We start from the raw sequence: 26,246 nt of genomic DNA, 5'->3' as shown, positions 1-26,246 counted from the left end.
GAGGATCAGAGGTGACAGGCTGCAGCAGGAGCAGAGCAAAAGGACCGCTACAGTTTCCCCAAAAGTAGACCCTGAGTCAAGAATCTGGGTGCAAGAGGTTTATTTGGGAGGCGATCCCAGAAAACACGTAAGGCAGTGGGGACAGAAGGATGGGAAGGACGTGAGGGACGGGAGGAAAGCATAAGAACTGGGTTAACCACCCGCCCTGTGGGCAGCTGGCGCAGAATGCACTTCAGAATTGTCGCACTGCAGGACAATGAAACTGAGGTCGGTATTTGCAACTCCTGTTCCTTGCTGACTGAAGGTGGCTCCTGGGAACCTTAACTCCTGACACTTGCAGCCCGCTCAGCACACTGGGCTGAGGCACGGGAGCCTCCGGCGTGTGTGGGAACTCTCCAGCAGTTTCCTCTGGAGCCGGCACAGGGGGCTCGGGGCAGGGCAGTGCTGGTGTCTGGTACACCCCAAAGTCACCTCTTCAGACCTGGCTGACTAGGTCGGACCTCCCTAAGGCCCAGCAGCTCTGACGAGCACCTGACAGGTGACAGAGTCAGAGACCCTGGCCAAGGGCTCCCCACCTAGAGAAGCCCCAGAGGAAAGAGAAGGGCAGATTCTGGCGGTTGGGGGGCAGTGGGCAGGCCTCGGCTCAGGACAACACTCTCCTTTGCAGGAGCTGGGCCAGGGGCCTGTGCCTGAGGACCCGGGGCATCTCAGGAGGGAAGGGAGACGAGGGACAGGCCACCAGGGCCGCCCGGAGCGCCCCGAAGGCCTCCGGCCCCACCAGCTGGACTCGGGCAGGGCCCACGCTGCCCCGGAAGCGCAGGGACTTGTAGCAGGGAGAGGCTTCCTGGAGGCAGTGGTCAAGCTGAGAACAGAAGGTCAGAGTGAGGCCGGTGCACTGTTTGTGGGGTGTGGATGAGGTGCGCACAACTGTGCCCGGCGTACGTGTGGGCAGGAGTTTCATGTGGACACGTGCGTGTCTGTGGGATTCACCCCTCCCTTCCCCAAGCCTCAGGAAGGTTCCCCTCCTTGCCCGACCTCCCCCTCACTCTGCTGTGTCCACTGCACCTGGGGGCATGCAGAGCGAAGGGGACATGCAGTCCCAGGGACAGATCCTGTCCCTGTGTCATTTACCTTGCCTCGATTTTCCTCAGACAGGTTTCTCAGCCCCCTCAGGGCCACAAACACTTCATAGTGGGGAGCAGAGCCCCCAGAGTCTGCGGACAAACCCACCACAGCACTCCTGTGAACGAGGCCACTTCCAAAGCCACGCCCACTGCCTCCCCCCTCCCCCCGCACCCACTCCTTGCCCTGTGCTTCCCTTCCCCACTGAGATTCCTGGGGAAACAAGTGTTTCTTGGAGCGCAAGTGGGGAAATGGAGAGGAACCCAGGCCCAGGCCCAAATATGAAACAGGGCAGGAAAGGAAATGGGGAGACTGCAGCTGGAGGAATGGGAGTTAGACCTGGGGAAGGACTTTTGTTAGGAGCAGCAAAGGAGGCTGGGTCTTCCCTCCTTCCTGGACGTCTCCCAGCAGGATGGCTATGGGTTGAGGGGCAACCAGCCCAGGAATGCGGAGCAGGAGCTGATGGAGCTTACCCAGAATGCTGCTCTCCACGCAGCCGTGGTCCAACAGCGTGGCCCCTGGCCACTGTCCCACCGCCCGGCCCAGGGCCTCAGAAAACACATCCTCACCAGTGTCTTCTCCTCGCACACTCAGGGTCTGGCTCAGCCTGGAGAGAAGCGAGGGGGAGGCAGAGGGGCCCAGGGCACGAGGACAGCCCCTCAGATTCCCGGGAAGTACCTACCTGCGGATGAACCTGACGACCGGGCACTGATTGTAGGCACCAACCACCCGCACCACATCGCCCAGACGGCACCTGACAGGGTGGGGTAGGGGTGAGTCAGGCCCAAGGACCCGTTAGCTCATGCCCCGGCCCCAAGGGCCTGAGGAGGTTTCGGGTAGGCTGGTCATCACCTGGTGAGGCTGGTGTGGTCGGTCAGCACCAGTTCATACTCCCCGCCCTTCTGGGCCTCGGCTAGCAGGATAGTGCCGGCAGCCTCTTCCTGGCCTCCTTCCTGGACTGGGAGCAGCTCGATCAAGGGAGCGCCAGGGGGCAGGAGGTAGAGCCCACCAGGCTGCTCTGGCCACAGGTTCAGGCCCAGCACCCCTGTGGGGAGCAAGCAGCCTCTTCATCTGGCGGGGCTTCCTGCTAGGCCCTTACCCCAGACCCCGCACCTCAATCCTCTGAGCACCTGATCCCACCGCTGCCCTTTCACCCACTCCTCCGTGGCTCCCCCAGGCTCAGCACACCGCCTCTAGGGCTCTAACTGGGAAGAGGCAGCGCTTCTGGATGTGGCACGCCTGGGGGTCAAGGCTGGTGCTCTGCCGATTTGTGCAACCTCTATGGGCCTCAGTTTCTTCCTCTGTGAAATGGAGCTGCTGGCGTTGGGAGGATATACAGGGTGTTGGGGGGGATTAAGTGAGATTATAATGAGGGGCTCACTCTGTGGCAACTAGCTGGGTGTCCTCTGCCCCCGGCCCCCACCCCGCTCACCACCCTCCAGTCCTGCTGACCTCCAGAGGCAGCATACGCAGGCGAGAAGAAGGCGAGCCCTTGGCACCACAAGGCCTGCAGGGCAGCCACGGCCTCGGCCTGGCCTCCCGCGTCCAGAGTCACCACCACCTGCAGCTTTGGCCAGAGCCGCAGGGCCAGCCCTCGGGGCCCCTGCTCCAGGGCTTCCCGAAGCTCAGCTGCCCGCCAGGGCAGAGGCACTCCCGGGTCCCCGGCAGCTAGTGCCTCAGCCAGCGCTTCGCCGTTGGCCCCCAGGCCTGAGAAGACGTCCAGGAGTTCGACCGCCGTCCCAGCTTCCAGTACCCGCAGCCCTGGGGACCTCAGTGCTTCCAGCAGCAGGGCCCCAGGTTCCTTGGCTGCAGGGGGGCTCCCCTGGCTGGGGACACGCCAAGGCCAGGGGAGGGGGCGGGGCCAGGGGGATGTAGGAGTCAGACAGGCTGTGCCTCCCGGGGCCAGCGCCTCTGGGTGGGCCTTGTTCAGGGCTACCAGACCCAGCAAGGTGGCCTGAAAAAAGGTGGGTCAGGGTGTTGGCCCCCAGCCTGAGCCAGACCCCGAGGAGCCCCCGGTCTGGGGATTCTTTTCTCACCCCGAGGGGAGGGTGTGCCTGCCAGCTGGGGTCCGTGGGAGGGCTCCTTACCTGTAGAGTGGCCTCCCCACGGTGCTGCTTTGAGGCAGGGGACAGAAGCTGGTGCCCGCTTTCTTCCTCCTGTGCCCAGCTGGCCTTGGTCAGAGGGAGGTGACTCCGGAAGGTGCTCATATCTGTAGCCCCAAAGACACCGTAAACTGGTCAGGAAGCCACAGAGTTTCCCAGGAGTTTCAGGCAAGAGTGGTGAGACTGTTCAGGAAGGGACGTGGAATGACACGGAATGAGGTGGAAGAGGCCTGGGGGAGGGGCTACCAGGGTCCAGAATGGGAAAACCCACCCTGAACCCAGGGAGGGTCTCTGGGGCAGGCCTCTCTGCGTTGGCAGCAGAGGGTGGGAAAGGGGTCTTCAGGTTCTGGAGTCTGACTGTCCCGTGTGGTTTCTTTCTCTCTGGACCACCTGCCCAGACCCTGGAAAACACACCTGTGCTCCCCCTGAGGGGCCAGCGGGGGCCGGGGGCTCCCCTCAGACACCACCTCAGGGCCTGCTGTTGGCTCTGGCATGCATGCAGCGTGCTCTGCTCCAGTCTCCACCGCTGCCAGGCAGCTGCCCAGCACAGGGAGCCCCATGCCACGCGGTGCTGGAGACAGGCAAGCCAGGACGGCCCGGGCCCCGGGGACCGCTGCTGCCGGAGCCTGGCCAGTGGCGGCAGCAGCAGCAGCAGCAGCAGCAGCAGTGGGAACAGCAGCAGCAGCAGCAGCATCTCCAGGCAGCTCCTGGGCAGCGCAAGGGACAAGAGCGCTGGTATTGGGGGCGCAAGGGATAACTCATTTCTTACCGCCACCCCCCATTCCACCAGCACAGGAAAACCAAGGACACAGGAAGCTTGGGGAGAAGCCAGGACCCCTGTCAGGCAGATGTGGCAAAGAGAACACCAGGCTTTAGCATCACACTGACCTGAGTTTGGATTCTGGCTCTGCCACTTGCTATCTGTATGCAATTCGAGTGGCTGCTCTGGTCTCCGTCCCCCTATCTGTCAAATGGGCATATAATACCCCCCTCAGAGGGGCAGAAAGGGCTTGGCACGGTGCCTGGCACACAGAAGCTGCTTATCGAAGGAGATCTTGCCCACTTCCTAGTGGCTCTGCTTTGTCCCAGGGTCCACCCTGTCCTGCTCTGTGTCCCTCCTGAGCCCTGGGCAGTGGTTCATGTCCCACATGCACCTGTCACAGCCCACTGATGCCCACTCCCAGCATCCAGGCCTCCTTCAGCCTTTAGATCTCAATATACAGGCCTGCCAGAAAGGTGAAGCCATGGCTTTAAAGGGCTGGGCCTTGCAACAGGGAAATCCGGCCACTGGGTCTGAGGGCGGAGCTGAGGTGGGGGGGTGCTCTTAAAGGAGCAGGTTACTGAGGAAAGACAAGCTGGTTGCTGGGCTGAGCTGGCAGAAGTGGGAAGCTATGGCTGGAATAGCGTGGTCCTCACACTTGTGTAGGTGAAGGAAGAGAAAGCTGACTGTGGAACAGAGCACCAGGAAGCAGCTAAGCAGCTTCCCTCTGGGGCTGGGCACACCCCACCTTGGAGTAGTCGCAAGTTCGAGAACTGTTAAAAACCAACATTTTCTCTCAATCCAGAAATCCTCTCCCCCGAGGTAGGAGAGAAAGAAAACACTTTTATTACTGAATAAACATTATGCCAGAATGCGATGTGCATCCCAGGCAATCTGCTGAGAGATGGCAAAGACAAAAAAAAAGAATCTCACTCCCCTTTATAGCCAAGCTGGTCGCACATATGAGTTCTCAACATACATGACAGATGATAGCCAAAGTCATCTTTGAAAGGGAAGAGATTTGAGACCACTGATGAGATTCAGGAAAAATGCCAGGGCAGCTCATGGCGACTGGGAGAACTGTGTGAGGTCCCAAGGTGCCTACTTTGAAGGGGGCTGAGGTGTCATTGTCCTGTGTACAATGTTTCTTGTAGCTTGTATCTTCTTCAATAAATATCTTTATTTTGTATAGTATATGACTGGATACTTTCTGGACAGATCTAATTCACAGTTACGTGGAACCCCCCAAATCAGTTTATATAACATTTTCACCACCTCAAAAGTGACACCACACCCTTTAGCTATATCCCCCAGTCTCTTCCCATCTTTCCCCACCCCAGCAACCACAAATCTACTTTCTGTCTCTACAGAGTTGCCCATGTGGACATCTCACGTAAATGAAATCATATGACACACGGTCTTTGTGTCTGGCTTCTTGCACTTAGCGCAATGTTCTTCTACCTGGCAGTGAGCCCCCGATCAACAGTCCGGGGCATATATTTCAATTTTTCTTGTATAGAGACCCAAGAGTGGACTAGCTGGGTTGTATAGCAACTCTCCCTCTCTCTCTTTTAAAACTCTTTAAGGAATGGCTAATCTGGCTTCCAAAGTAGCTGCATCATTTTACATCCCGTTAGCAGCGTGCGAGGGTTCTGATTTCTCTGCATCCTTGCTAACACTCGTTATTATCTGACTTCTTGATCTAGCCATCCTAGTGAAATGTGAAGTGACCTGAGTCTATTTTACTTTTAATTTTCCTGATGCCTAATGATGTGAAGCATCTTTTCGTGTGTTTAGCCATTTGTATAGCTTCTTTGGAGAAATGTCTTTTCAGACGCTTTACACATTTTTAATTGTTTTTTTTATTAGGTTGTAGGAGTTCTTTATACATTTTACAAACAAGTCCCCTATGATTTGCAGATATTTCCTCCCACTCGGTGGGTTATCAGTTCATTATCTCGATCGTGTCCTTTGTGCACCGAAACTGACCTTCGAAGGCGGACGAGGCCGAGACCAAAGAAAAAGGCTGACAAAGAATTAAACAGAGACTTTGGTAGGAGAACTTGCCGAGAGAAGCAGCCCGGACAGCAGCCAGATGATGGAGCTCCACACCCGAGAGGACGGGAGCTTGAAACACACAGCTTTCAGGAACACAGGTGCCTTGCAGCCAAGCAGCGCCTACTTGCTGAGAGCTGCATGTTTCAAATCATTACGCAACTGTGGGCCTGCTTATCTGTGTAAGAACATTCCTTTTAGGTGACACAGGGGCAATTTTCTCTGTGAAAATGCCAAACTCTTAAGGACAGGTGTGTCCTCTACCTCTGATGTGGAAGAGTAAAACAGTTTGTTGTTGTTTTAACAAAAGAATAATTGATATCCTTTAATTGTCTGGTACAATTCAGTGGCGAAGCCGTCTGGGTGTGGGCTTTTCTTTGTAGGGAGTTTTAATAGTACCTACAAAACAATCACTTTGTTATAAAGCTATTCAGATGATCTATTTCTTCTTGAGTCGGTTTCAGTAGTTCGTCTTTCTAGAAATTTGTCCATTTAATCGAAATTATCTACTATATAGGCACATATTTGTTCATAGTAACCCTTTCACTTCTGTGAGATCCGTAGTAATGCCTCCGCTTTTGTTTCTGATTCTTTTTCTCAGTCGGTTTTAGTGAAATGTTGTCAATGTCGTTGATCTTTTCAAAGAACTAACAACTAGTTTTTGGTTTCACTGATTTTCTCTACTGTTTTTTATTCCCTATTTCATTAATTTCTCTGCTCTATTCTTCCTTTTTTCTGCTTGCCCTAGATTTAGCTTGTTTTTATTTTTTCAGTGTCTTAAGGTGAAAGGTTGGGTTGATTTGAGATTTTTCCTCTTTCATCTTCATCATATTTTTTTTCATTACCATTTAGTCCCCTTATACCCCTACCTCTTCCTTTTTAATGTCTTTTCAGCTATAATTTTTCCTCTAAGCACTGCTTTAGCTGCATCCCATAAGTTTTACGTTGTGTATTCATTTTCATTCATCGCAAAGTATTTTCTAATTTCCCTTTTGATTTCTTCTATGACCTGTTGGTTGGTTAAGAGCATATGGTTTTATTTCCACATATTGGTAAACTTTCCAGGGCATGGTATTGTTTGTTCAGTGAGTGGCTGGACTACTTAAGCCTGGGCATCTGCTCCCCAGCACCAACCCCACACACAGTGTGGTCTGTTACTGTTCTTCAGGGGCTGCAGACTCCAGAGGGCCTAGTCACCCTAGTGCGACAGTGATCTTCACAGGTCTCCTCCCTGGCCATACCCAACTCTTAAACTACACTAATTATTGGCTGATTATGCATATTTACACTTATATTTCAACAGTGCCCTGGAAAAGAAATCGCTCCACAAACCGATCCAATCAAATTCAGGCTTCCTCAAAGGGATAGTGTCAAGGGCGGCTCGTGAGGTTTGTTCTGACCCCAGGAGAGCTCCCCACTTGTCTCCAGCAAACTACCCCAGCTCCGGCCGTGTTCCCAATGAAGCCATCATCCTTCTGCCAGCTGTCTTTCACCACAACCTCCACTGTCTCGGAGAACACCCTCACACCTGAACTACCCTTTCAAAGGCAGTTGGTTCCTTTGAGGAGCTATCCAAAGTTCTCTGTTCTGCAGCCCTTCACTCCCCTCTGGGGCCAAAACTCGGGCCATGGCTCTGGTCCCTGGTCCCTGGTCCCTGGTGTTGGGGCTGGAGACGAGGTGCACTTCTGGGTGACACGCCCACTTCTCCTTTCTCACCTCCCATTTGTTCCTTAAGAGCCAGCTCAAGCTGTTCAGCGCCCTTCCTCTGTGTCCCTTTGTACTTGATAGAGGCCTTGGGACACCGTTATTCACAGCAGCGTGAACCGGTGTCTCCTCGCACCGGGTGGTGTCGGCCTCTTCCTGACCCAGACGCTCTCACGGGCGGGAACCTGCTTCTCGCCCCACAGGCAGCGCTCCGGGCAGGCGCTCTAAACGCGCTGAAGTGTTCACGCTGAGCTTCCTAACAGGAGGAGCGCGCAGTTGCGGGGCTAGGGGATGAAGACCATCATTCTAACTTTCAGAGCATCAGATGAGCAGGAAGGTAAGAAACGCCGCCGTCTGCCAGCAAAGCTGGTGCCTGGTGCCCGGAGGAGCCAACCCCCAACCAGCTCCCCCTTGAGCACCGCACGGGCGGCTTCAAACTTCCCTGACCCAGCCACCCTCTCGCGCCACCTGCTGGAAAAAATAAAAAATAAAACAGGGCTCAAGGTTGTCCCTTCAGAGGAAACCTTTATTGTAACACAAAATACACTATTTTGTGATTTCCCCAAGTAAAACTGTACACAATACTTTTCTGGTAGCTATAGACCAATCTGCCTCAACACTAAAATATGTATCTGAAATGATCTCACAAAGTTTTAAGAAGAAAAATTATAAAAAGTATACTTCCACTTTAAGTTATATTAGCTTTGTCCCCCACCCCAGCCCCCCACAAAACCCTGCACAGAGCACACGAGGAGTTGCACACTCGGATGACGTGCGAGTGTCCGGGGCAGGCGAGAGGTGGGGTGGCCACGGCTTCCCATGACCATGACCTCTCCTTGTTCGCATGACCCGGCAGGAGAGAGAAAATAGAATGCAGATAGCGAGCACACCTTTCGGTCAGAGATCTCTGCCATCCATGGGCACAGCCTCAGGAAAACTGAGGACGGATCAGCAACCATACAAGCACGGAAAACCACACGCAGCAGCTGTCCCCTCCGCCCCACTGCCTACCGTCCAGGCAGCGCCCCGCCCTCAGCACACCCCAGGGCCGGGACCACTGCTGATCTCAAAGCTCACAGCCTGGTGCCCCCACGCCCCCTGCTGGGCCAACCAGGAAGCCCGAGGGATGGGGCTGGTGAGGCCTCCTTTCAGACGCCTATCCTCACAGGCAGCACTTCAATCTAACGCTGAGGGGTACGTAGGGGGCTTAGCAGCATCATACATCAATGCTGGTGTCCATGGAAGGGTCAGCCGACTCCTCAGAGGCAGAGAGAGTCTACTGCCTGGCACAGAAAAATAAATCAGTGTATGAAACCAAGCCAGGGCGAACAGCAGCTTTTAAAAAGTTATCTTCCAATAAATAATTTACTACAGAGGAATATTCTCCTTTAACATCAAAACACTGATAAGTTCAGAAGTTATTTTTGTAAAAAAAATATGTTTATTTACTCACATGTATAAAAATAAGGTTTTTAGGGCCATTCTCTCCTGGGTGTGGTCATGTCCTCCTTCTGAGAGGGGGCTAGGGGCAACCTTGTAGGGCCTAACCCAAAAGCCATACCTGTTCCCCTCTCTTCCCACCTGCCTGCCACAGCCTGTTCTTTCCTTCTGGTATGAAAAGCTACAGAAGAAACTATGGACACAATTATGCTGAGGCTTTTAGTTTTCTTTTCGAAGCTTACCACACTCCTAGCACGCCTGCTGACTGCACCCCCCCGATGCCTGACACCCAGCACCCTGTGCCAGGTGGGCACTGACACCTGCCGGTCACGCCGGCCCTGGGTTCAGACCATGCTCCTGCTGCCCACGCCCCAAGGCCGCGTGGGTGAGCAGTGAAGGGACACAGGTGACCTGGGTATGAGTGGCACAGGACCTGACACAGGAAGGAAGAATTCTGATGTCAAATTAGGGTGGGAAGGGGAAAACAAGTCTCAATTTAGAAACAAAAACGCCATTCGACATTTGCAAAAAGCTGTTATCAGTAAGCCTTCCAGCGCAGAGGAAGGCCAGGCAGACTGGACGGCAGCTTCCCTGGGCGGCAGGGGAATGTGCTCAGTGCCTGCGAGTCAGGGCTGGGCATTCCACCCCGGCTGCAACACAAAGGACTTCAGCACTGTAAGCTCCCGTTACGTGACCTTCTCCTCTTTCCTCTAGTTCATCGAACGTGCCTGCACATGTGTGCACACAGAGGAACTGAGTAAGAGAAGGGGGGGCAGCAAGGGAGGGAAGGAGGGACGGAGAGAACGTCACGATGGGTTGAGTGTTACTGAAAAGGCCACCACCCATCTGAAGACCCCTGATTCTCCTTGCTCCAACAGTCCTCCGTGCTGCCCCCTTTCCTGTCCCTGCCCGGGAAAGCAGGGTGGGAGGACTGACTTTCCTCATCAAAAGGCAGTTTCTACATCTCAGCAGAAAAGCGGAGACAATCATGGTTATATAACAATTGCTTGGCAGACACAGCGACACAGACTCACTAGAGAGGAGGTGCTTTCTCCTCCCTTTGTCCTTCTCTTACGAGAACAGCCACATGTCAACGTTCAGCCACCCTCAAGACACAGGGCCGAGTCCCAGGGTTCATGGAACAAACTGTCTTTTCGTACAAGGTTAAAACCACCACAGCCTCTGTCTGTGGCCCCAATGCTGCAGCTGAACCCCGGACAGCAAGGGGTAGGGACACCACAATGCACAAACGCACAAACGCACACACACAAACACCAACACTCCCTTCACTGGTGTCACCATGCACAGAAACACTAAAGTCACAACTAGTATTAACACTTCACATTATGAGTATTGTTTCCAAAGAGAAGCGATTCATGGAATTAAAACATCCACAAGAGTAACTCCTCTGGCAAAGATGGAGACGCTGAAGGCAGAGATGTGAGGTCATGATTGTGCGTGAGGGATCCACTGAGTGTCCATGGGTCGTCCTAGGAGTTCCTCCACACGGCGCGCCACGTCCATTGTGTCGTCCAGATCGAAGTCTCCATCGGTGTCGAGGACAGGGTCAGGGCTTGGGAGAGAAGGAACAGAGATGAGGGGCCTGGCTGGTGTAGCTCAGTGGCTTGAGCACTGGCCTGAGAACCAAAGGGTTGCTGGTTCGATTCCCAGTCAGGATACATGCCTGGGCTGCAGGCCATGTCCCCAGTAGGGAGCGCAGAAGAGGCAGCCACACATTGATGCTTTTCTCCCTCTCTCCCTCCTTTCCCCTCTCTTTAAAAAATGTTTAAAAAAAAAAGGAGATGAAGGAGAAGGGAACAGTTGTCAGAGGCCAATGACAAGGAGCAGAGACTGGCTCAAGCCCCACACCTGCCAGGTGAGCAGCTCAAGACTGCCTCTGCTCTTGGCCTAGGCTTCATGGGAAAAGAATGACTTCTGATCTCCACACTTGGGAGTAGAGCCCTTCACTGGCTGGACAGAGAGACTCAGACTAAAATGCCCACCCTCCGCCAACCACTAGGCTGCACACCTGAATTGCCCCCTCCCGTCCCACCACCAAACTAACAAACATCTTCTGATCCAATCTCTCCCTCCCACTTGGGCACATGCCAGAGCCCAGCCTGGGTTGGGTGGTCTCAGACCTAGGGGAGCTCTGCGTTCCCTTGCCCACCTGCCCTCCTGGGGTCCGGCCTGAGGCCAACTGCCCAGTGTCCACCCCCTACCCCACGAAGCCCCAGAAGAACACAACCTACTTCTGTGGGTACATGTTATAATGAGCCTGGGGACACACAGCAGGGGAGGGAGCCTGGTCCATGTAGGTGGCACTGCCCCCAGCAGAGTCTGCAGATGTCACAAACCTGCAGGAGGAAGCAGAGCAGAGCCTCAGTGGCCTTGGGACAGCAGTGGACGTGGGGAAGACGATGCGCCCAGGGGGCCCGGGGCTCCAGCTGCAGGAGTGGGGCCCTGGGGACTGGCCTCGTGGTGACCAAGCCCAGTTCCTTCCCGGGGGGGCTGAGCCAGGTTTTGGGGGGAGGGGAACGCTGGGCCCTGGAATGGGAGGGGGTGGGGGTGAGGCCAGCCAGGGGAGGCGAGAGGCGGCAGGAGACCAGGGCTGGAGCCCGGACACTTACTCGGGGACCACTTGCTTGATCTGTGGCTTCACGTACCCGTCCACTGCTTTGCCTGCGGAGGGGGGAACGGTGATGAGAACCAAAGTTCTCAGACGAAATAAAAATGAAATCTCCCTTATGAATCACACCTCCCCTTATAGGACAGGATACGACCACCGAATTTTATCTTAGGATCTAATGTGAGCACTTCGCATTTCACTTGTCAGGACGACCTCGCACAGAAAAGTCTCAACACTGAAACTACAGGCCAAGAGAGAATTCCCACTGGCTTGGCTGTGCTTACACGTTCTTCAAACCATGGAAAATACGTACTTCAATACAAATCGAAACCAAGCATTAGCGCATACCAACTGTGAGAAGAAAAAAGATCTCTAAGAAGTTCAGTCACAGACGCAGGAGGGCAGGACATGCTCTGTGTCCTGCAGGACAAGGTGAGGAGCAGCGGGACGGGTGAGAAGAGGACAAGTCCCTAGTCACAGAAGGGAGAAGGTCGCCGGATTAGACCGGCCCCCAAAAGAAACGGGCTGTCTTGGGAAGAGCTGGTTCCTTTTCCGCTGGGGGTTTTCGAGCGGAAGGTGTACAGACACTTGCCAGGGGTCGCCCAGAAAAGTCTAAGCATCAGAGAGGAAGTGATCGGACTGCCGATCGCAGAATATCTACTCTTAGGAGAGGGACTGTCCTTCAGGCTCCCGCAAGTTCTCCTAGGCCCCCGGGGTTCTGCATCTGGGGTCACCTGATTCCAGGGAGTATGGCCTATGCCTTGTGGCTGGTTGAAAAGCTGGCGTGGGTCTCCCATCCACACACCATGGCATCCCGCCAGGGCGTGGCAGGCCAGGGGAGGACCCCGACAGTGACCTGGTCAGCCGTAGGTACAGCTTTTTAAAAGGCTGACTGTGGGAATCCAGTTAAGGAGGTGGCAAGAATGTGACTGTGTGAAGCCAACGAGTGAAGTCTTGTTTCCTGGAACTGGGGGTTTGGGAGTAAGTTTGGTCCTGACTCTGGTGGACTTGTGAAGACCACATCACGGCCAGCAGGGTGTGGCAGCCTGAGATGGTGACACGCTGCATGGCCCGCGGACTGCTTGGCATCCTAACCTGCTTCTTGTGGGCTTCAAACGTCAGGGGCTACCTTTTCATAATATCGCACGCTTTCTGTGCTTTATGGTCTACAGAGAATTTCACAGATGGGCAGAAAAGATAAAAACCAAAGAAATGCTGTAAAAAAATAGGATTTAAAAATCTGGATGAGCTGTGCTAACAAAAAGAAGCAGTGACAGATATAATCCAAAACAGCATATAAATCTAAAAACATTGTGGCTTATTTTCCCACCTAGAAATAGAACCGTCCCACTAGGGCGGGAAGGCATGGTATACAGAAAACGGGTGGGCAGCCCCATTACAAGGTTCCATAAAATAAACCTTCAGCAAAATAAAACTTACATGTTAAAAGAACAATGACACACTGAGAAAAATATTCCCTATATGTAATAAAGGGTTTATTTACTATAAAAACTATTTACACATCATTAACAAAAAGAAACTGCAAAAGAAAGACACAAAGAACATGAACGCACCTCATGGGAAAAAAAATACAAATGGCCTATAATGTAGAGGTTAAAAAAATACAGGTCTAGTGTTAGACCCTCTGAACTCAAAGCCTGGCTCGGCCTCTTCCTAGCTGTGTGACCTTTGGCAAGTTAATGACCTCTCTGTGCATCAGTTCCTCCTGTGTAAAATGGGGACATTAATAGCACCTACTTCCCAGACCTGTTTTGAGGAGTAAATGAGACACTACATAAAAATAGACTCAGAAAAGGACTTGGCGTGTGAGTAAGCATTCAACAGACGTTAGCTGCTCTTACTGTCCTACCCATTATTGTTCTTGCCATCACATGAAAGGGCGTTTTGGCCTTACCTAGAAGCAAAGAAATGGAAACGGGAACCGAGATACCACTTTGTGCAGATCGGATGGCCAAGCCTGACACGGACAAACAGAGTCTGGGGTAGGTGGGGGGAGGGGTGGACTCGGGCAGACGCCCCTGGAGAGGTGGGTGAGAACCGACGCTGCTTCCTGGAGGGGGGGTCCTGCCAGGATGTGTCTACATGTTCTAGAAAGTGTGGGCTCAATTCCTGAATTGTGCTTTAGGAATTTATCCTCAGCAAACTGAACAGGAGGTGCGTGCCAGGTTGTCTCAATATGAATCATGACAAATAGCTGTGAGTAACTCAAACTGTAAGTACTTTAAATGAACAACTGGGACCAGGTCATGTGGAATCACCCTACGATGGAATTCTACGCAGTCATTAAAACGCTGCTGTAAGATTATACATACTGACCTGTAACTCTGCCTATGATATACTTTTATGTAAAAAAAAAAATAAATAGGGTGTTGGCTGAGGGTCACACTGAGCTGTGAGCAGCTTCAGGGGTGTCTTTGGGAGTCAGCAACATGGCAGAAGATGCCACGGCCAAAATCAAGAGCCACACGACTGCCCCTTTTGACAGCCGCTCTCCCAGCCAGAACCAGACTGGGGACTGTCGGCTGAACAGCCAGGACTTCCCCCGCTGTGAGACGGCAGTGACTGCTAAAGGGGGGGTGTCTCCGTGTGCAAAAGGTACCAGCATATGTACAAGTCCCCTTGTCCCTTAGCCTGGGTGTCGGCCTGGGGTGACCGGGAAGATGTTTCCTGGGAAGATCTGAACTGGCCGCACCCCACCTGTCCTCTGTCTTCCGTCTTTTTCCCAGGGAGGTAAAAAGGGGCCTGGGTAACTCCCATCTAGGATCCTGAATCATGGCCTAACTAACAATAAATGCTCATTGGGAAAAAAGTCAGATGCCAGCAGCTGACATGTGGTACAATCCGACGCGCTCTGGCCCCCCTCCATTCCACCCTCGTTCTCCCACTTTCCCTGCTCAGCCCGCTCTGGCCTCCCGACCCTCCTGAGGGTTTTCAAACATGGCCATCTCATTTCCATCTAAGAGTTCCTGCACTCATTCTCTCAGCCTAGAATGTTCTCTCTCCAGATCTTTAGATAGAGCTTCCTCACTTCATTCGGATCTATTCTGACGCCGGCCCTCCGGGAAACCTCCCGGACCACTCTCCAAGTCCTGAGACGGAAATGTGGTTGGCATGTTTGGGAGCCCTGAGCAGGGCGCGGGCGGCCAGACCTGGGAGAGCCGTGCTTCTGTGTCTCCCCGGCACCCAGCCCTACGTCCGTGCACTGATCTCTTTACTTCTTCATTGTCCCCCTTCCCCCGCAGGTTTTCACCTCCACGCAGGAAGTGCCTCGTAAGCACCTGGGAAAACACTCACTAAATTATTCACGGGGGTTCATCCTACTTGAGAGGTGCTGGGTGATATGTGGTTTTCTATACTTTTCTGGAAACTTTACAATAAATTCAAAATACTTTTAATCCTCGGAAAACAAAACCATCTATGTTTTTTGAAAAGCAAAAGTTTACCTTCCTGATTTTGTCTGACCTAAGCTTGTGTTAAAAGCCATTTGCTCCCTGCAGTTCGATGTTCGGGGTGAGTGGCAGGCGTGTTTTCTGCGTGGCTGAAGAACACAGCCTGGGGTCTATCTCTGCCCTGGCTAATGCTCCAGCAGCAATGACTCTGTGCCAACTGTGCAGGTTTTCACACAAGACAGACAGACTGACAGACAGACACAAAAAACTAAAACATGACCAGAACAGGACAAGAGCAGAGCAGAACTTGAACACTGTTACCAGTGGCAGGCTCGCACTGAACCGGCGTGTAGTATTTGGAGTACACGTCATCCTTCGGCCGGTCGGGGAACACGTAGATGAGGTAATTCAGGTCCCCCAGGCGGTCGGCCAGGGACCGGATGGAGAAGTCTCTAGTGGTAAAAGGCATCAGGTTCCAAAACATCCTTTCCTCTAGATCAATAAATATAACAGTTATATTCTAAACATGATTTCTGAACAGGAAATCTTAATACCCAACTATACTGCAAACTAAACATCACAATTCCAATTGCACCAATAAAAATCTCCATTTTGGAATAACTACAGGTTACAGATTAAGTAGTTGTTTCTAAGAGCCACGGGTAGACAGCTGGGGATGCACGCGCCGCTTCCCTGGAGACCCAGTGGTCTCCCCTAGGCAGCTTCAAGTTCAAATGGCGTTCTGTCTCCTTCTAGAGGACATTTCTCATTGTCTCCCTGATTCCCTGTGCAAGTACGTGAGAGAGAAAGCACGTCCACAGCCAGAGGACTCGCGGGCACTACGGAGTGGCACTAAATCTGTAAGTCACAACAACAAAACACAAGGAGACTCGAAAGCTGCTGGTCCTACTGTGAGGGTCAGAGGAAAGAGCTAACATTCTGGTATGAAAATGACCAAGGACGGTACCCTCGTGTTAGTTAGTGTACATGAATAATTAAAGCAGCGCGCTATGTCTAGGGTAGTGGCTCCAGTTTGTCCAAGCAATTCTTCCCTGGGATGAGCTCAGGGATGAGCAGCACGAGCGGGAACTTTTCAACGGGGAGGCAGCTGAGATTGGGGACAGGCCACCGCACTGCAGACCGCCGCGCCTGGGCTACACATCTATGTTTCTCAAAATTAGGGCTTGTGTTCCTCACAGTGAGGTTTCACAGAGGCCCCCACGTCCTCTGCAGCTTCGTCAGGGCCACACGTCTGTGTTCCATAATGAGTGCAGGCCCCCGCAAATAATAAGTACTCAATAAACTGTACGCTAAAGTAATTTTGCAAGGAAAGCGGTTAACTGGGGCCATCTGGGCTCTACTCTTGAAAGGGGACGGGCACTCACGGGAGTCGAACTTCCAGGCGATGGTGATGCCGCCGATTTCAGAGTCGCTGAATCTCAGCAGGAAGGTCCCGTCCGGCTTGTTGATGAGCAGGTCGTGGGCCTGTTGCTTGTTCACGAAACCCAAGATTGCCCTGGGCCGCAAAGGTCAAAGGAGCAGAAGCAGAGTGTAATTTTTTTTAAACACCAGAAAGATGACCTTCTTACTCTAATGCTGACTTGAGAAATGACAGTTCTTACCCATCGTTCCAATGAGGCTTCAGATGTTTTTTTAACACTTCCATCACCCCATCAAACCACTGCCAGAAGGTGTAGTTCCGCCCCGGTAAATTCTCCTGGTCGGAGGCACAACAGTGGACACGTAAGGCAAAGGGCAACATGTGGAGCCGCGCCTGCACACACCTGGACCGGGAAAAACCCACCGGCAGACAGACACCTGCTCTGCCAGAACCACACCGACATAAAGACCCGTCTGAGTCTCCCCACGTGAACGGTCCGGCCACCGGCAAACAGCCTGGAGAAGAAGCGCTCGGAGGAAGGCAGCCCAGCGCCCCACCGGATCCTACTGCGTGCACCTTCCCCCGGCCTGACTGGGCCTTCGCTCTCTCGGATGTGGGGTCTGTGACCAGCGGTGGCAGCATCACCCAAGAGCTTCTGAGAAATGCAAGTTTCGAGGCCTCATCTCAGATCTACTTAATTGGAGCCTGCATCTTAACAAGATGCCCAGGGCTGCAAATGTGAACTGGATGGAATCACACGGGCAGGCCACACAGACTGACCCCCCGCACAGCAGCTACCAATAACCCTCAGAAAGACGGAGTTATCCGATTCTAGTGGACTCTCTGCACCTCTTACCAACATGCCCCCGACTGCCAGTGAACACGTCAGCCGACTGGTCGACACACCACCATTCGAAAGGGTTATACTCAGAGATGATGAGATCTCTGAATTAGGGCTTTAAAAACACTGGTCGGGGAGGTGGTATTAAGAAGAGAAATGAAAGTTAAATTTATGTGACAGGTGCCATCCGAGTTAGCAGATGCCGGAGAAGAAGTTTCCCTCAGGGGCACCGCCTTAGGTGGGCTGAGGGGCCCACGGGAGGCCAGCCCCGCATCGCGCACCGAGGAGCACCGAGTCTGGGGGACAGTGCCGGACGCTCTGGTCACCACCAAAGCTCCACTTCTTGTGAGTTATGTGAACGTTTGCTTTGTTTGCTGTTTCCTTTACAAAAGGCACTAGCTGCGCATGAAGTATTCAAAGAGGCAGCTTTCTACATAAAAACATGCGATCGTCTATCTATTCAGAGCTTCCCATTACTTTGGGGGCATCTTATTGGAGATGGAAAGCACAGGGGCCAGGGAGGGGCGACTCTCGAAGGCGGCCGGAGGGTCCCACGGCAGTCCCTCACCCTGTTGAACTGGGACCAGGACACGGACATGCTGCTGTAGTCCTCCAGGTGGTTGCTGCTGCTGTTGAACAGTTTCTGCGCCAGGAACACGAGGTTCTCCTTGGTGAGGCCCCGGTTGCTCTGCACTTCGGCCTTGAACTTCATGTTGAGCGCCTCACACAGCTGTGGCCACAGCACTTTGTCGGGCACGGCAAACGGCACCCTGCCCTGAGAGGGACACAAGTCAGAACCTTATGAGAAAACAGTTGCATGATTTATTCCCTCAACCCTCAAAAAACAAACAAACAACACCCCCCTCCCCCCCAAAAAAAACACTGATGGCTGGACGTAGTTCCAAACGTTTGTCTCAACTGAGCCTGAGGATAAAATCTTCAAACCTTCCTGGGATGTGCTGGTCCGGGAAACTCAGAAGGTTCCTTTCACCCTCTCTGCACACAGTGTGGAGTGTGACCTCATGCTGTCTACAGGGCTCTGTAACGAGCTGGTGAGCGTCTGGTCCGAGCCTATGTTCTCACAGCCACAAAAAGCAAAACCTCACCGAGGTCTGTCCCTGACACTTGGACTGAGTGGGAACAGCGACCCGAAACACTGGCTCTCTGGGTACAGAGAGAGGGATCACGTGTGTGTGCACGAGCGCGTGTGTTCATACGGGTGTGTGCGCAAGGGTAACCCTCGCCTTTGACACCTTCTGCCGACAAAGCGCTCCAGCTCCAAGTGAAACAGCTTAAGGAAGAAGAGTCACTGTGAGTTCGACGGGTTTATTAAAAAACAGGTCAGACTATGTATTTTTAATTAACTGCTTTTCATCTCGTTTGGCCGTCGTACTTAATTTTAATTATTATAAAACTATTTCTGGAGAAAGAAATACTTTTGAATAGGAAATCCTACACATGATACAAAAATCTGAAAGTACGGAGTCTGCCCTGACCAGTGTGGCTTGGTGGGCGGGCATCGTTCCTCGAGGTGAGAGGCCCCTGGTTCCATCCCTGGTCAGGGCGCGTGCCTGGGTTGGGGGTTCAGACCTTAGTGGGGATACATGCCTGGGCTGGGGGTTCAGACCCCGGTCAGGACGTGTGCAAGAGGCAACCGATGGATATTTCTCACATCAATGTTTCTCTCCCTTTCTCCCTCCCTTCCCCTTTCTCTAAAAATTAGCAAATAAGATCTTTTATCCTATTCCTGTCCCTTAGCATCCCAGTTCCTCTCCCTAAGGGTGTGTGATTTAGTTTCTTGTCTACACCCCCGTGAGTATTCTGCACAGGCCAGCAAATGCATAATTTTTCCCTGTGCATTTAACGAGACCTCCGCAGACGGACATCTATGCCTCAGACTTCAATCTTTAGCTAGGCAGTGTTGCAATGCAGTTATACTGTGACATATGTAAAGATACAAATTCCTACAAGTATGCACTTATTTTAAACCAGCACAAGATGCACAGTAGTTATTGACATACTGAGAATGTTAGAAATGCTTATACTTATTTAGTCAAGACACTTCAGCAACGACCTGCTGCAGGAGATGCCAAAGCCACTGGAGCAGGGGCGTGTGGACAGGCGGGGAAGGGAGTGGGGATGGGCCATCCTGTCCGGGGGCTCATCAGGACAGGCTGCAGGCAGAGATCCTGAAAGGAGTCTCAAACTAAGGGTTGGTCCCCCAAGTGTAGTAGAACTGCTGATAAAAATCGCGCCTTGAGAGGGAATTTCAGGGGGGAAGGGGAAGGTTTTGCAGGAACAAGTATAAAGGACACATGGACAGAAACTAAGGGGGGGTGAAAATGGGAGACGGGGGGGTGGGGAGAGCACTGGGGGGGGGGTGAGCCGGGATGGGAGTAAAAGACAGAAAACTGTACCTGAACAACAATTAAAATAAAAAAAATTTTTAAAAAGTACCGTGCTTCAGCAGCAAAAACATTCTCTAAAGAAAACTGTTGAGAACGTAAGACTTCATGTTAGAGAAGAACACACTTCCATGCCCCAAATAACAAGCCTAACCCCCCTCCGTCACACCTTTACGGACGGATCTCTGCTGGGAATATGCCCCGCCCATAACCGTGCTGCCTCGATGCTCCGAGAACCCTCATCGAGGGGCCCATCCAGTGGCCCCCAGGGGTTTGCAGACAGCACCCGCGTGCACGAACCCAGAACATCGCACGTTCACCCTTAGACAAAGCATCTCATTCTTCATGAAAGACCTGGGATGAATCACAGAATCTAAAATCTGGAACAGACATTAAATGTCACCCTCGTTTGTTGGAAGGAAGACGACAGGAAGCCAGTTCTATACTGCAGTAACCTCCTGAGAGGTCTACCCGTTGGAACAGTGGCCCCCAACACTTTTGGCACCGGGGCAGGCTTTGGGGACAACAATTTTCCATGGACAGACAATTGGACGGGGTGTGGGAGGGAAGAGGCAGGAGGTGGAGCTCAGCAGTAATTAGAGGGGTGTCCATGGAGGGAGGGGATAGAGGCCGAGGCCCGATTTCTATGTATGGTTTCCCCCAAGGATTCAGAACAATACGTACGGAGCACTGAGTGTGTGCCTAGGCATTTTGTTCGTTATCTAATTTAATCTCCCTGCCAACCACGGAGCACTGTCGTCCCCACGCTGCAGACACTTAGGGGACCCTTAAGCTCAGAGAGGTAGAGTGAATGTCCCAAAGCCACAGAGGAGGAGAAGCTGGAGCTGGCGCTGAAGCACTGGCCTGCCTTCGAGCCTGCCCCCTCCTCATTTCCTGCAAGCGCTCTCTACGCTGCCTCCCACCAGGAGAAATGGCGTTTTCCTGTTCCCTTTTGGGGACGACACACGAAAGAGACCCATGACCCCAGCATCAAGATCTCGAGCCCACAGGCCCAAGGAACCCACTCACAGGCTCTGCAAAGGCGTTGTCCCACAGGACAGTGGCCGTCGCGTTGTTGTCCTGGCTGCCGTGGACGATCACCACCACCGGGAGGGACAGGGTCTGCAGAGACACAGGACACGGGCTCAGCACCCGCGGGGGGCGCCACCACATCCTTTCCCTGCTCCTCTTTTTTCCCATCACCGCACGTTCATTCTTCCCGTTTCTGCGCATGTCGTGCTTGGACCAGAGTGAGAACAGCTCAGGGACTTTTCCACACTGGCACGGTCTTAGACAATTTGGATGTGATAGGAGATTTTACTAACGATCTCTGAAGGATGGGGTAAGTTCTCTAAGGCACATGGAGCACCAGAGACAGGAAAGAGAGCACGGAGACATTCCCAGGAGGGAGAAAAACCAACAGGTAACAAAGCTCTAAAACTGAATACAACTGTCACTCAGATTCCTGAGTGATGTCTCTGCTATACTTCCAGCCATTTCGGTTCATTATTATTGGCTCCTTCTCAACAGAAGCCAAAAGACACAGTTCTGAGGATGAGGTCTTCTCATCTTCTGCTCGTTGGGTACCAGAGAGAGGATGCTAACTACGATCAGGACAGTTCTCCCGGGATACAAAGTCCCCCCATGAACACACTCCTCACGCACGCCGCCGGGGGCTCTACCTTGACTTGAAACACCAGCTCGTTTCCACCAACGCTGAACTGAGACTCAAACAGGATTGTAAATTTCTCTTCTGTCACCGACTCTGCTCCACGACGATCGGACCTCTTAATTCGTTTCAGGGACTGAAGAGGAGAAAATCACTGTGACAAAGACGCAGACAACCAGGGACACCGCGTGCCTCCGCGCCTGCCATCCTCACCATGTTTCTGAAGTGGGCGCTGAGCGTGCCGGTGGCCTGGTGGTACTCCATGACGCAGCAGTTGTTCAGGATCTCGCCACTGTAATCACTGCGAATCAGAGAGCGAGGCGGCTCTAAATCCACACGGGCCTCGGCTCGCGTGGGGCAGAAACATGCTTGCGGTTGTTAGGAGGAAATTCAGAAGGCATTTAAAAACGTATGTCATTCAGAGGAAATATCAGCTCTAGAACACATACAGAGAATAGATATACATAAAACATACAAAAATTTTCCTGAACGTGTTCCTAAAAGGGAAACAAAATCACACTATCGCTGCAGAAGTTCACCCCTGTGTTCCTTCTCTCAGAGCCAGAGCAGGCCAGAAGGGTGAACAGGATTCCTACAAAGACCAGCTGACCCCAGAAACTTCCTTAAGGGGACCATATCGACCGATTCCCAGGACTGAGGAAGGGGGCAGACCCAAGAAAGGACATGCGTACTTGCGGGTGTTCTCATTCTTGAGCAGCGACTTGGCCTGCTGCTCACTGATGATGGTGGCCTTCACCTGCGGGGGGTTCATGTGCACGTTCAGCTTCCCGCCCACCAGCAGCCGCACCGTGGCTGCGAACTTGGTCTGGGTCTTCAGGACCTGCGGGGGCTGCTTCTCGATGATGAACGTGCTGCAGGGACACGAGAGGCGCGGCCTCAGGGGCGGGGCTCCGGACCTTCCCAGTGGGGAGCCTGCCTCGCGCCCACGGGGCTCAGCAGGCAAAGGAAGAGCACGGGGCAGGCAGAGACCCTGTTCCAGGGAGGCCACTGAGGGTGGGGGGAGGCGGGAAGGGAGGCAGTGAAATGAACTTGGCATTGGGCACGGGCTGCGGGAAACCAGGGCAGCCCCCACAGAACTCACGAGAGGAGCTGGGAAAGGTCAACACCAGCAGTCATGGCCGCCGGGGAGACAAGGATTCAAGCAACAGCCTGCCACGGGCAAAGCACCCCCAGCTTCCCACCCCATCCCCCTGCTTTCCCTGCCGACCACATGCAGGGCTGGGTGGGGCTGAGGGGCAGCGGTCACCTGGTCACCAGGGCTGAGATGATGTCCGTGATGGTGGCGTTGACCTCGGCCAGCACCTCCTCCACTGGGCCGGGGATGGGCAGCTGCTGGCAGAGGTGCTCAGCTCTGCGGATCTGCTGCCGGTTCTGCCAGATGATCTCAGCCAGCTTCTCGCACCTGCCCACAGCCAGAGGCCGAAGGGAAGGACAATGGCTTCACCCCAGCCCCCAGGACACAGGTGGAAGGGCTCCCAGCCGGGGCCAGCACCCCAAAACCCGGCCTCATCCCCACCCGGGGAAGGCTTCAACCCTAGGCCACCCTCCTGTGCAATGAGCACAGCCAAGTGGCCCTGCCTCACAGGAACACAGAGAGACACACCAGAGGTGTGACCCTGAATGGACCTCACCAGCCCGAGCCTCACTCTGCACCCCGGCCCTGCTCCACTCCCCAGAACACTGACTCCCGCCCAGGGAGGGGCAGGACTGGGGGCATCAAGTCTGTGTCAGGAGCCAAAACCACGGGGGAAATGAGACCTTCCACAGGCCAGAGCGGGCCACCCGCCTATGAAACACAGGAGCAGACTAAGCAGCTGGGAGCTCTGTCCTGGGCCCCGGCCCGCCCTGCCCGCCTGCACCCTGCACGCACCCCCCACACCCAGTACCAGGACTGCAGCACGTCCAGGCTGCCCTCAGGGGGCCCTCCGTTCCCGGCCAGCTGCTGCCGCCGCTTCCACTGGATCAGCTCGTCGTCCAGAATGACGGTCTGCTGCTTCCGCAGCAGCTGCAGGGTCTTCTGGTGCTTCTCGGCCAGCTCCTGAGACAGGGGACAGCAGGCCCTCCTGGGCTCTGGGGCCACAGCCCTGCAGGGCCTCAGCCAGGAGGCAGGGCCTCCCAGGCCCCCACGGCCCTCCTGCACCCCGGGCCCGGCTGTCCTGCCCGCTGTCCTGCTGTCCTGCTGGCTCTACCCCTCTCAGGGGCTCTCACTTGGGATGTAGACCCGCACCTGGAGGGCCCCACTCACCCCACGGTACTGCTGCAGCGTCTGGGCTTCTCGCTGTAGCCAGGCCTCCAGGGACACCTGCTTCTGCTGGAGGGTTGTCTCCCGGCTCAGACGCTCCTGGGGGTTCAGCTGGGCCAGCTGGGCAAACTGAGCTAGAGGAGGGAACGGGACAGCCACGGCCGTGATCTCCCAGCTTCCAGTGTGCAACACCCTCAAGCTGACACGTCTCACCAACGGCACCTCAGGGCTCCGGTGGCCCAGGGTGCCCACAGTGAACCCGCCCCACTCCCTGGGCCCAGACTCTGAGCTCCCCTCTAGGGACAGGGAGACACAAGCCTGTGGGTCCAGCTGAGCAGAACCCCCACCCTGGCCCACACAGCTGGCTGCCCGGCCTTTCTCACGCCACACTGGGGTCCAGCTCGGTGCAACACTGCCCAGGTGGAAGTGAGCCCTGGCCGTTCACTGCCTCGGTGGACTCGGGCAAATCACTTCTCTCCCCCGGGGCCTCAGTCTCCCCACGTGCAAAACGGGGGAATCCTGTTCCCGGCCCCAGTGGGTTTCCATGGGGATTGCAACATGGAGATACAGAAAATGCTGAGAGGCTGCCTGGCCCGTGGACGCTCTCGGTGAGAGTCAGTCCTTGTTGCTTACTGGGTTCCAGGACAGATGACAAGGGGACAGACATGAGCAGCTCTCGGCCACAACCTCACCCCCAAAGCCCCGTCAGGGAAGGCCTGGTGCACGGACGGCCATGGGCCACCTGCTGGGGCACAGGAGCCGGCCCTCAGGGAGGAAGGCGTGTCAGCATGTGTGGAGGGGCCTGACAAGCTTGTGCAGGTCAGGTCACTGCGAGCTCAGCTGCCCAGCAGGAAAAGAAAAGGGAGAAGACGGAGAAGAGAGGACAGACAGAGAGTCTGACACAGAGAGACAGAGGGAGAGAGAATGGGAATCCAGGGCCCACGCAAAAGCACAAGATCCCTCAGGAAAAGGAGGCGGCTCTCAGCTCTCTTCCTACCAGCTTCCGGGAGCTCACCAATGGCAGGAATAGGGACTCAGTGAGGCCTCATTACCCTTATTTAAAAAATAAGTTATGAGCCCTGACTGGTGTGGTTCGGTAGGCTGGGGTCACCAGTTCGAGTCCCTGTCACAGCACATGCTTGGGTGGCAGGCCAGGGATCCAGCTGGGGGCGCCCTAGAGGCAACTGATCCATGTTTCTCCCTCCTTTGCCCGTCTCTAAAAATAAATATATAAACTCTTTTAAAAAATAAGTTGCAAAATGCTTAAAACATAAGGAAGGTAGAAAGAACGGTACAAAAAACACCTGTGAACCCAGAACCCGGCTTCAGGAATCAAACATTCGCACAGTGAGAGCCACGCACCCCCACCCTGCAGCCTGCAGGCCGACCCTCCCGCCACAGAGGGAACTGCTCTCCTACAAACCGGGGGGGGGCCGGGGGCTGCGCCCTGCCAAGAGCCTTTGGGACACCCTGGTTTGTAGGAGAGCAGTTCCCTCTGTGGCGGGAGGGTCGGCCTGCAGGCTGCAGGGTGGGGGTGCGTGGCTCTCACTGTGCGAATGTTTGATTCCTGAAGCCGGGTTCTGGGTTCACAGGTGTTTTTTGTACCGTTCTTTCTACCTTCCTTATGTTTTAAGCATTTTGCAACTTATTTTTTAAAAGAGTTTATATATTTATTTTTAGAGACGGGCAAAGGAGGGAGAAACATGGATCAGTTGCCTCTAGGGCGCCCCCAGCTGGATCCCTGGCCTGCCACCCAAGCATGTGCTGTGACAGGGACTCGAACTGGTGACCCCAGCCTACCGAACCACACCAGTCAGGGCTCATAACTTATTTTTTAAATAAGGGTAATGAGGCCTCACTGAGTCCCTATTCCTGCCATTGGTGAGCTCCCGGAAGCTGGTAGGAAGAGAGCTGAGAGCCGCCTCCTTTTCCTGAGGGATCTTGTGCTTTTGCGTGGGCCCTGGATTCCCATTCTCTCTCCCTCTGTCTCTCTGTGTCAGACTCTCTGTCTGTCCTCTCTTCTCCGTCTTCTCCCTTTTCTTTTCCTGCTGGGCAGCTGAGCTCGCAGTGACCTGACCTGCACAAGCTTGTCAGGCCCCTCCACACATGCTGACACGCCTTCCTCCCTGAGGGCCGGCTCCTGTGCCCCAGCAGGTGGCCCATGGCCGTCCGTGCACCAGGCCTTCCCTGACGGGGCTTTGGGNCCACACGGGCCACCTGAATTCTCTCGGAGACACTGCAACTCAACAGGCCCCAAGAGCTCCTGGGATTTCCTGGGAACGAGGATGCTGCCCTCTGCCCACATTCTTTCCAGGTCCAACGAACGCCAGGGGCTGTGCTGGGCGCTGGGATAGAGTGGGGATCGAGGTGGGTAAACTCACACCCCTCCGTCCTCTCTCCAGGCCCACTGTGGCTGGGGAAGAGGGAATGAGGGCAACCTCTCACGGGGGTGTCCAAAGACCCCA

General features: G+C 54.1%; 2 protein-coding genes across 3 annotated transcripts in view; both read right to left on the bottom strand.

Annotated features, from left to right (window-relative positions):
- Positions 1-83: 83 nt before the first annotated feature.
- On the bottom strand, positions 84-4,497 carry GHDC (GH3 domain containing). Of its 2 annotated transcripts, XM_037033557.1 has the most exons (9): positions 4,113-4,497; positions 3,639-3,931; positions 3,210-3,331; positions 2,575-3,076; positions 1,975-2,167; positions 1,805-1,876; positions 1,596-1,729; positions 1,132-1,214; positions 84-862 (listed from the first exon to the last, which is right to left on the bottom strand). In XM_037033557.1, the coding sequence occupies exons 2-9, from the start codon at positions 3,916-3,918 to the stop codon at positions 644-646; spliced, it is 1,605 nt and encodes a 534-aa protein (XP_036889452.1). In that variant the 5' UTR covers positions 3,919-3,931; positions 4,113-4,497; the 3' UTR covers positions 84-643. The 2 variants fall into 2 exon arrangements, with proteins under 2 accessions (XP_036889452.1, XP_036889454.1); XM_037033559.1 differs by lacking the exon at positions 3,639-3,931.
- Positions 4,498-8,251: 3,754 nt separating this feature from the next.
- Positions 8,252-26,246, bottom strand: part of LOC118977990 (signal transducer and activator of transcription 5B) — a 52,829-nt gene continuing 34,834 nt past the window's right edge. Inside the window, exons 5-18 of the mRNA XM_037033146.1 lie at positions 23,785-24,214; positions 23,426-23,577; positions 22,786-22,941; positions 22,211-22,390; positions 21,732-21,819; positions 21,532-21,654; positions 20,879-20,971; positions 18,013-18,219; positions 16,845-16,939; positions 16,608-16,738; positions 15,544-15,714; positions 11,814-11,865; positions 11,436-11,540; positions 8,252-10,756 (exon numbers count right to left, since the gene is read on the bottom strand). Coding sequence (XP_036889041.1) covers positions 10,630-10,756; positions 11,436-11,540; positions 11,814-11,865; positions 15,544-15,714; positions 16,608-16,738; positions 16,845-16,939; positions 18,013-18,219; positions 20,879-20,971; positions 21,532-21,654; positions 21,732-21,819; positions 22,211-22,390; positions 22,786-22,941; positions 23,426-23,577; positions 23,785-24,214 — 2,110 coding nt within the window. The 3' untranslated portion in view covers positions 8,252-10,629. The remainder of the gene's footprint in view (positions 10,757-11,435; positions 11,541-11,813; positions 11,866-15,543; positions 15,715-16,607; positions 16,739-16,844; positions 16,940-18,012; positions 18,220-20,878; positions 20,972-21,531; positions 21,655-21,731; positions 21,820-22,210; positions 22,391-22,785; positions 22,942-23,425; positions 23,578-23,784; positions 24,215-26,246) is intronic.

Source organism: Sturnira hondurensis, unplaced genomic scaffold, assembly GCF_014824575.4.
Source record: "Sturnira hondurensis isolate 20B ecotype Veracruz unplaced genomic scaffold, ASM1482457v3 Scaffold0021632, whole genome shotgun sequence".
In the NCBI taxonomy this organism is placed as follows: domain Eukaryota; kingdom Metazoa; phylum Chordata; class Mammalia; order Chiroptera; family Phyllostomidae; genus Sturnira; species Sturnira hondurensis.
The sequence above is the reverse complement of the archived record's forward strand: the minus strand, read 5'-3'. Positions and strand labels throughout refer to the sequence as shown.

Bases quoted from the DNA above. Each gene is read 5' to 3' on its own strand.
- GHDC (XM_037033557.1), bottom strand. From the start codon at position 3,918: ATGCTGCTGCTGCTGCTGCTGTTCCCACTGCTGCTGCTGCTGCTGCTG. The intron at 2,168-2,574 runs GTCAGCAGGACT...TGCTCCCCACAG, and splicing joins TGCGTATGCTGCCTCTGGAG to GGGTGCTGGGCCTGAACCTG. The intron at 863-1,131 runs GTAAATGACACA...TTCTGTTCTCAG, and splicing joins CTGAGGAAAATCGAGGCAAG to CTTGACCACTGCCTCCAGGA.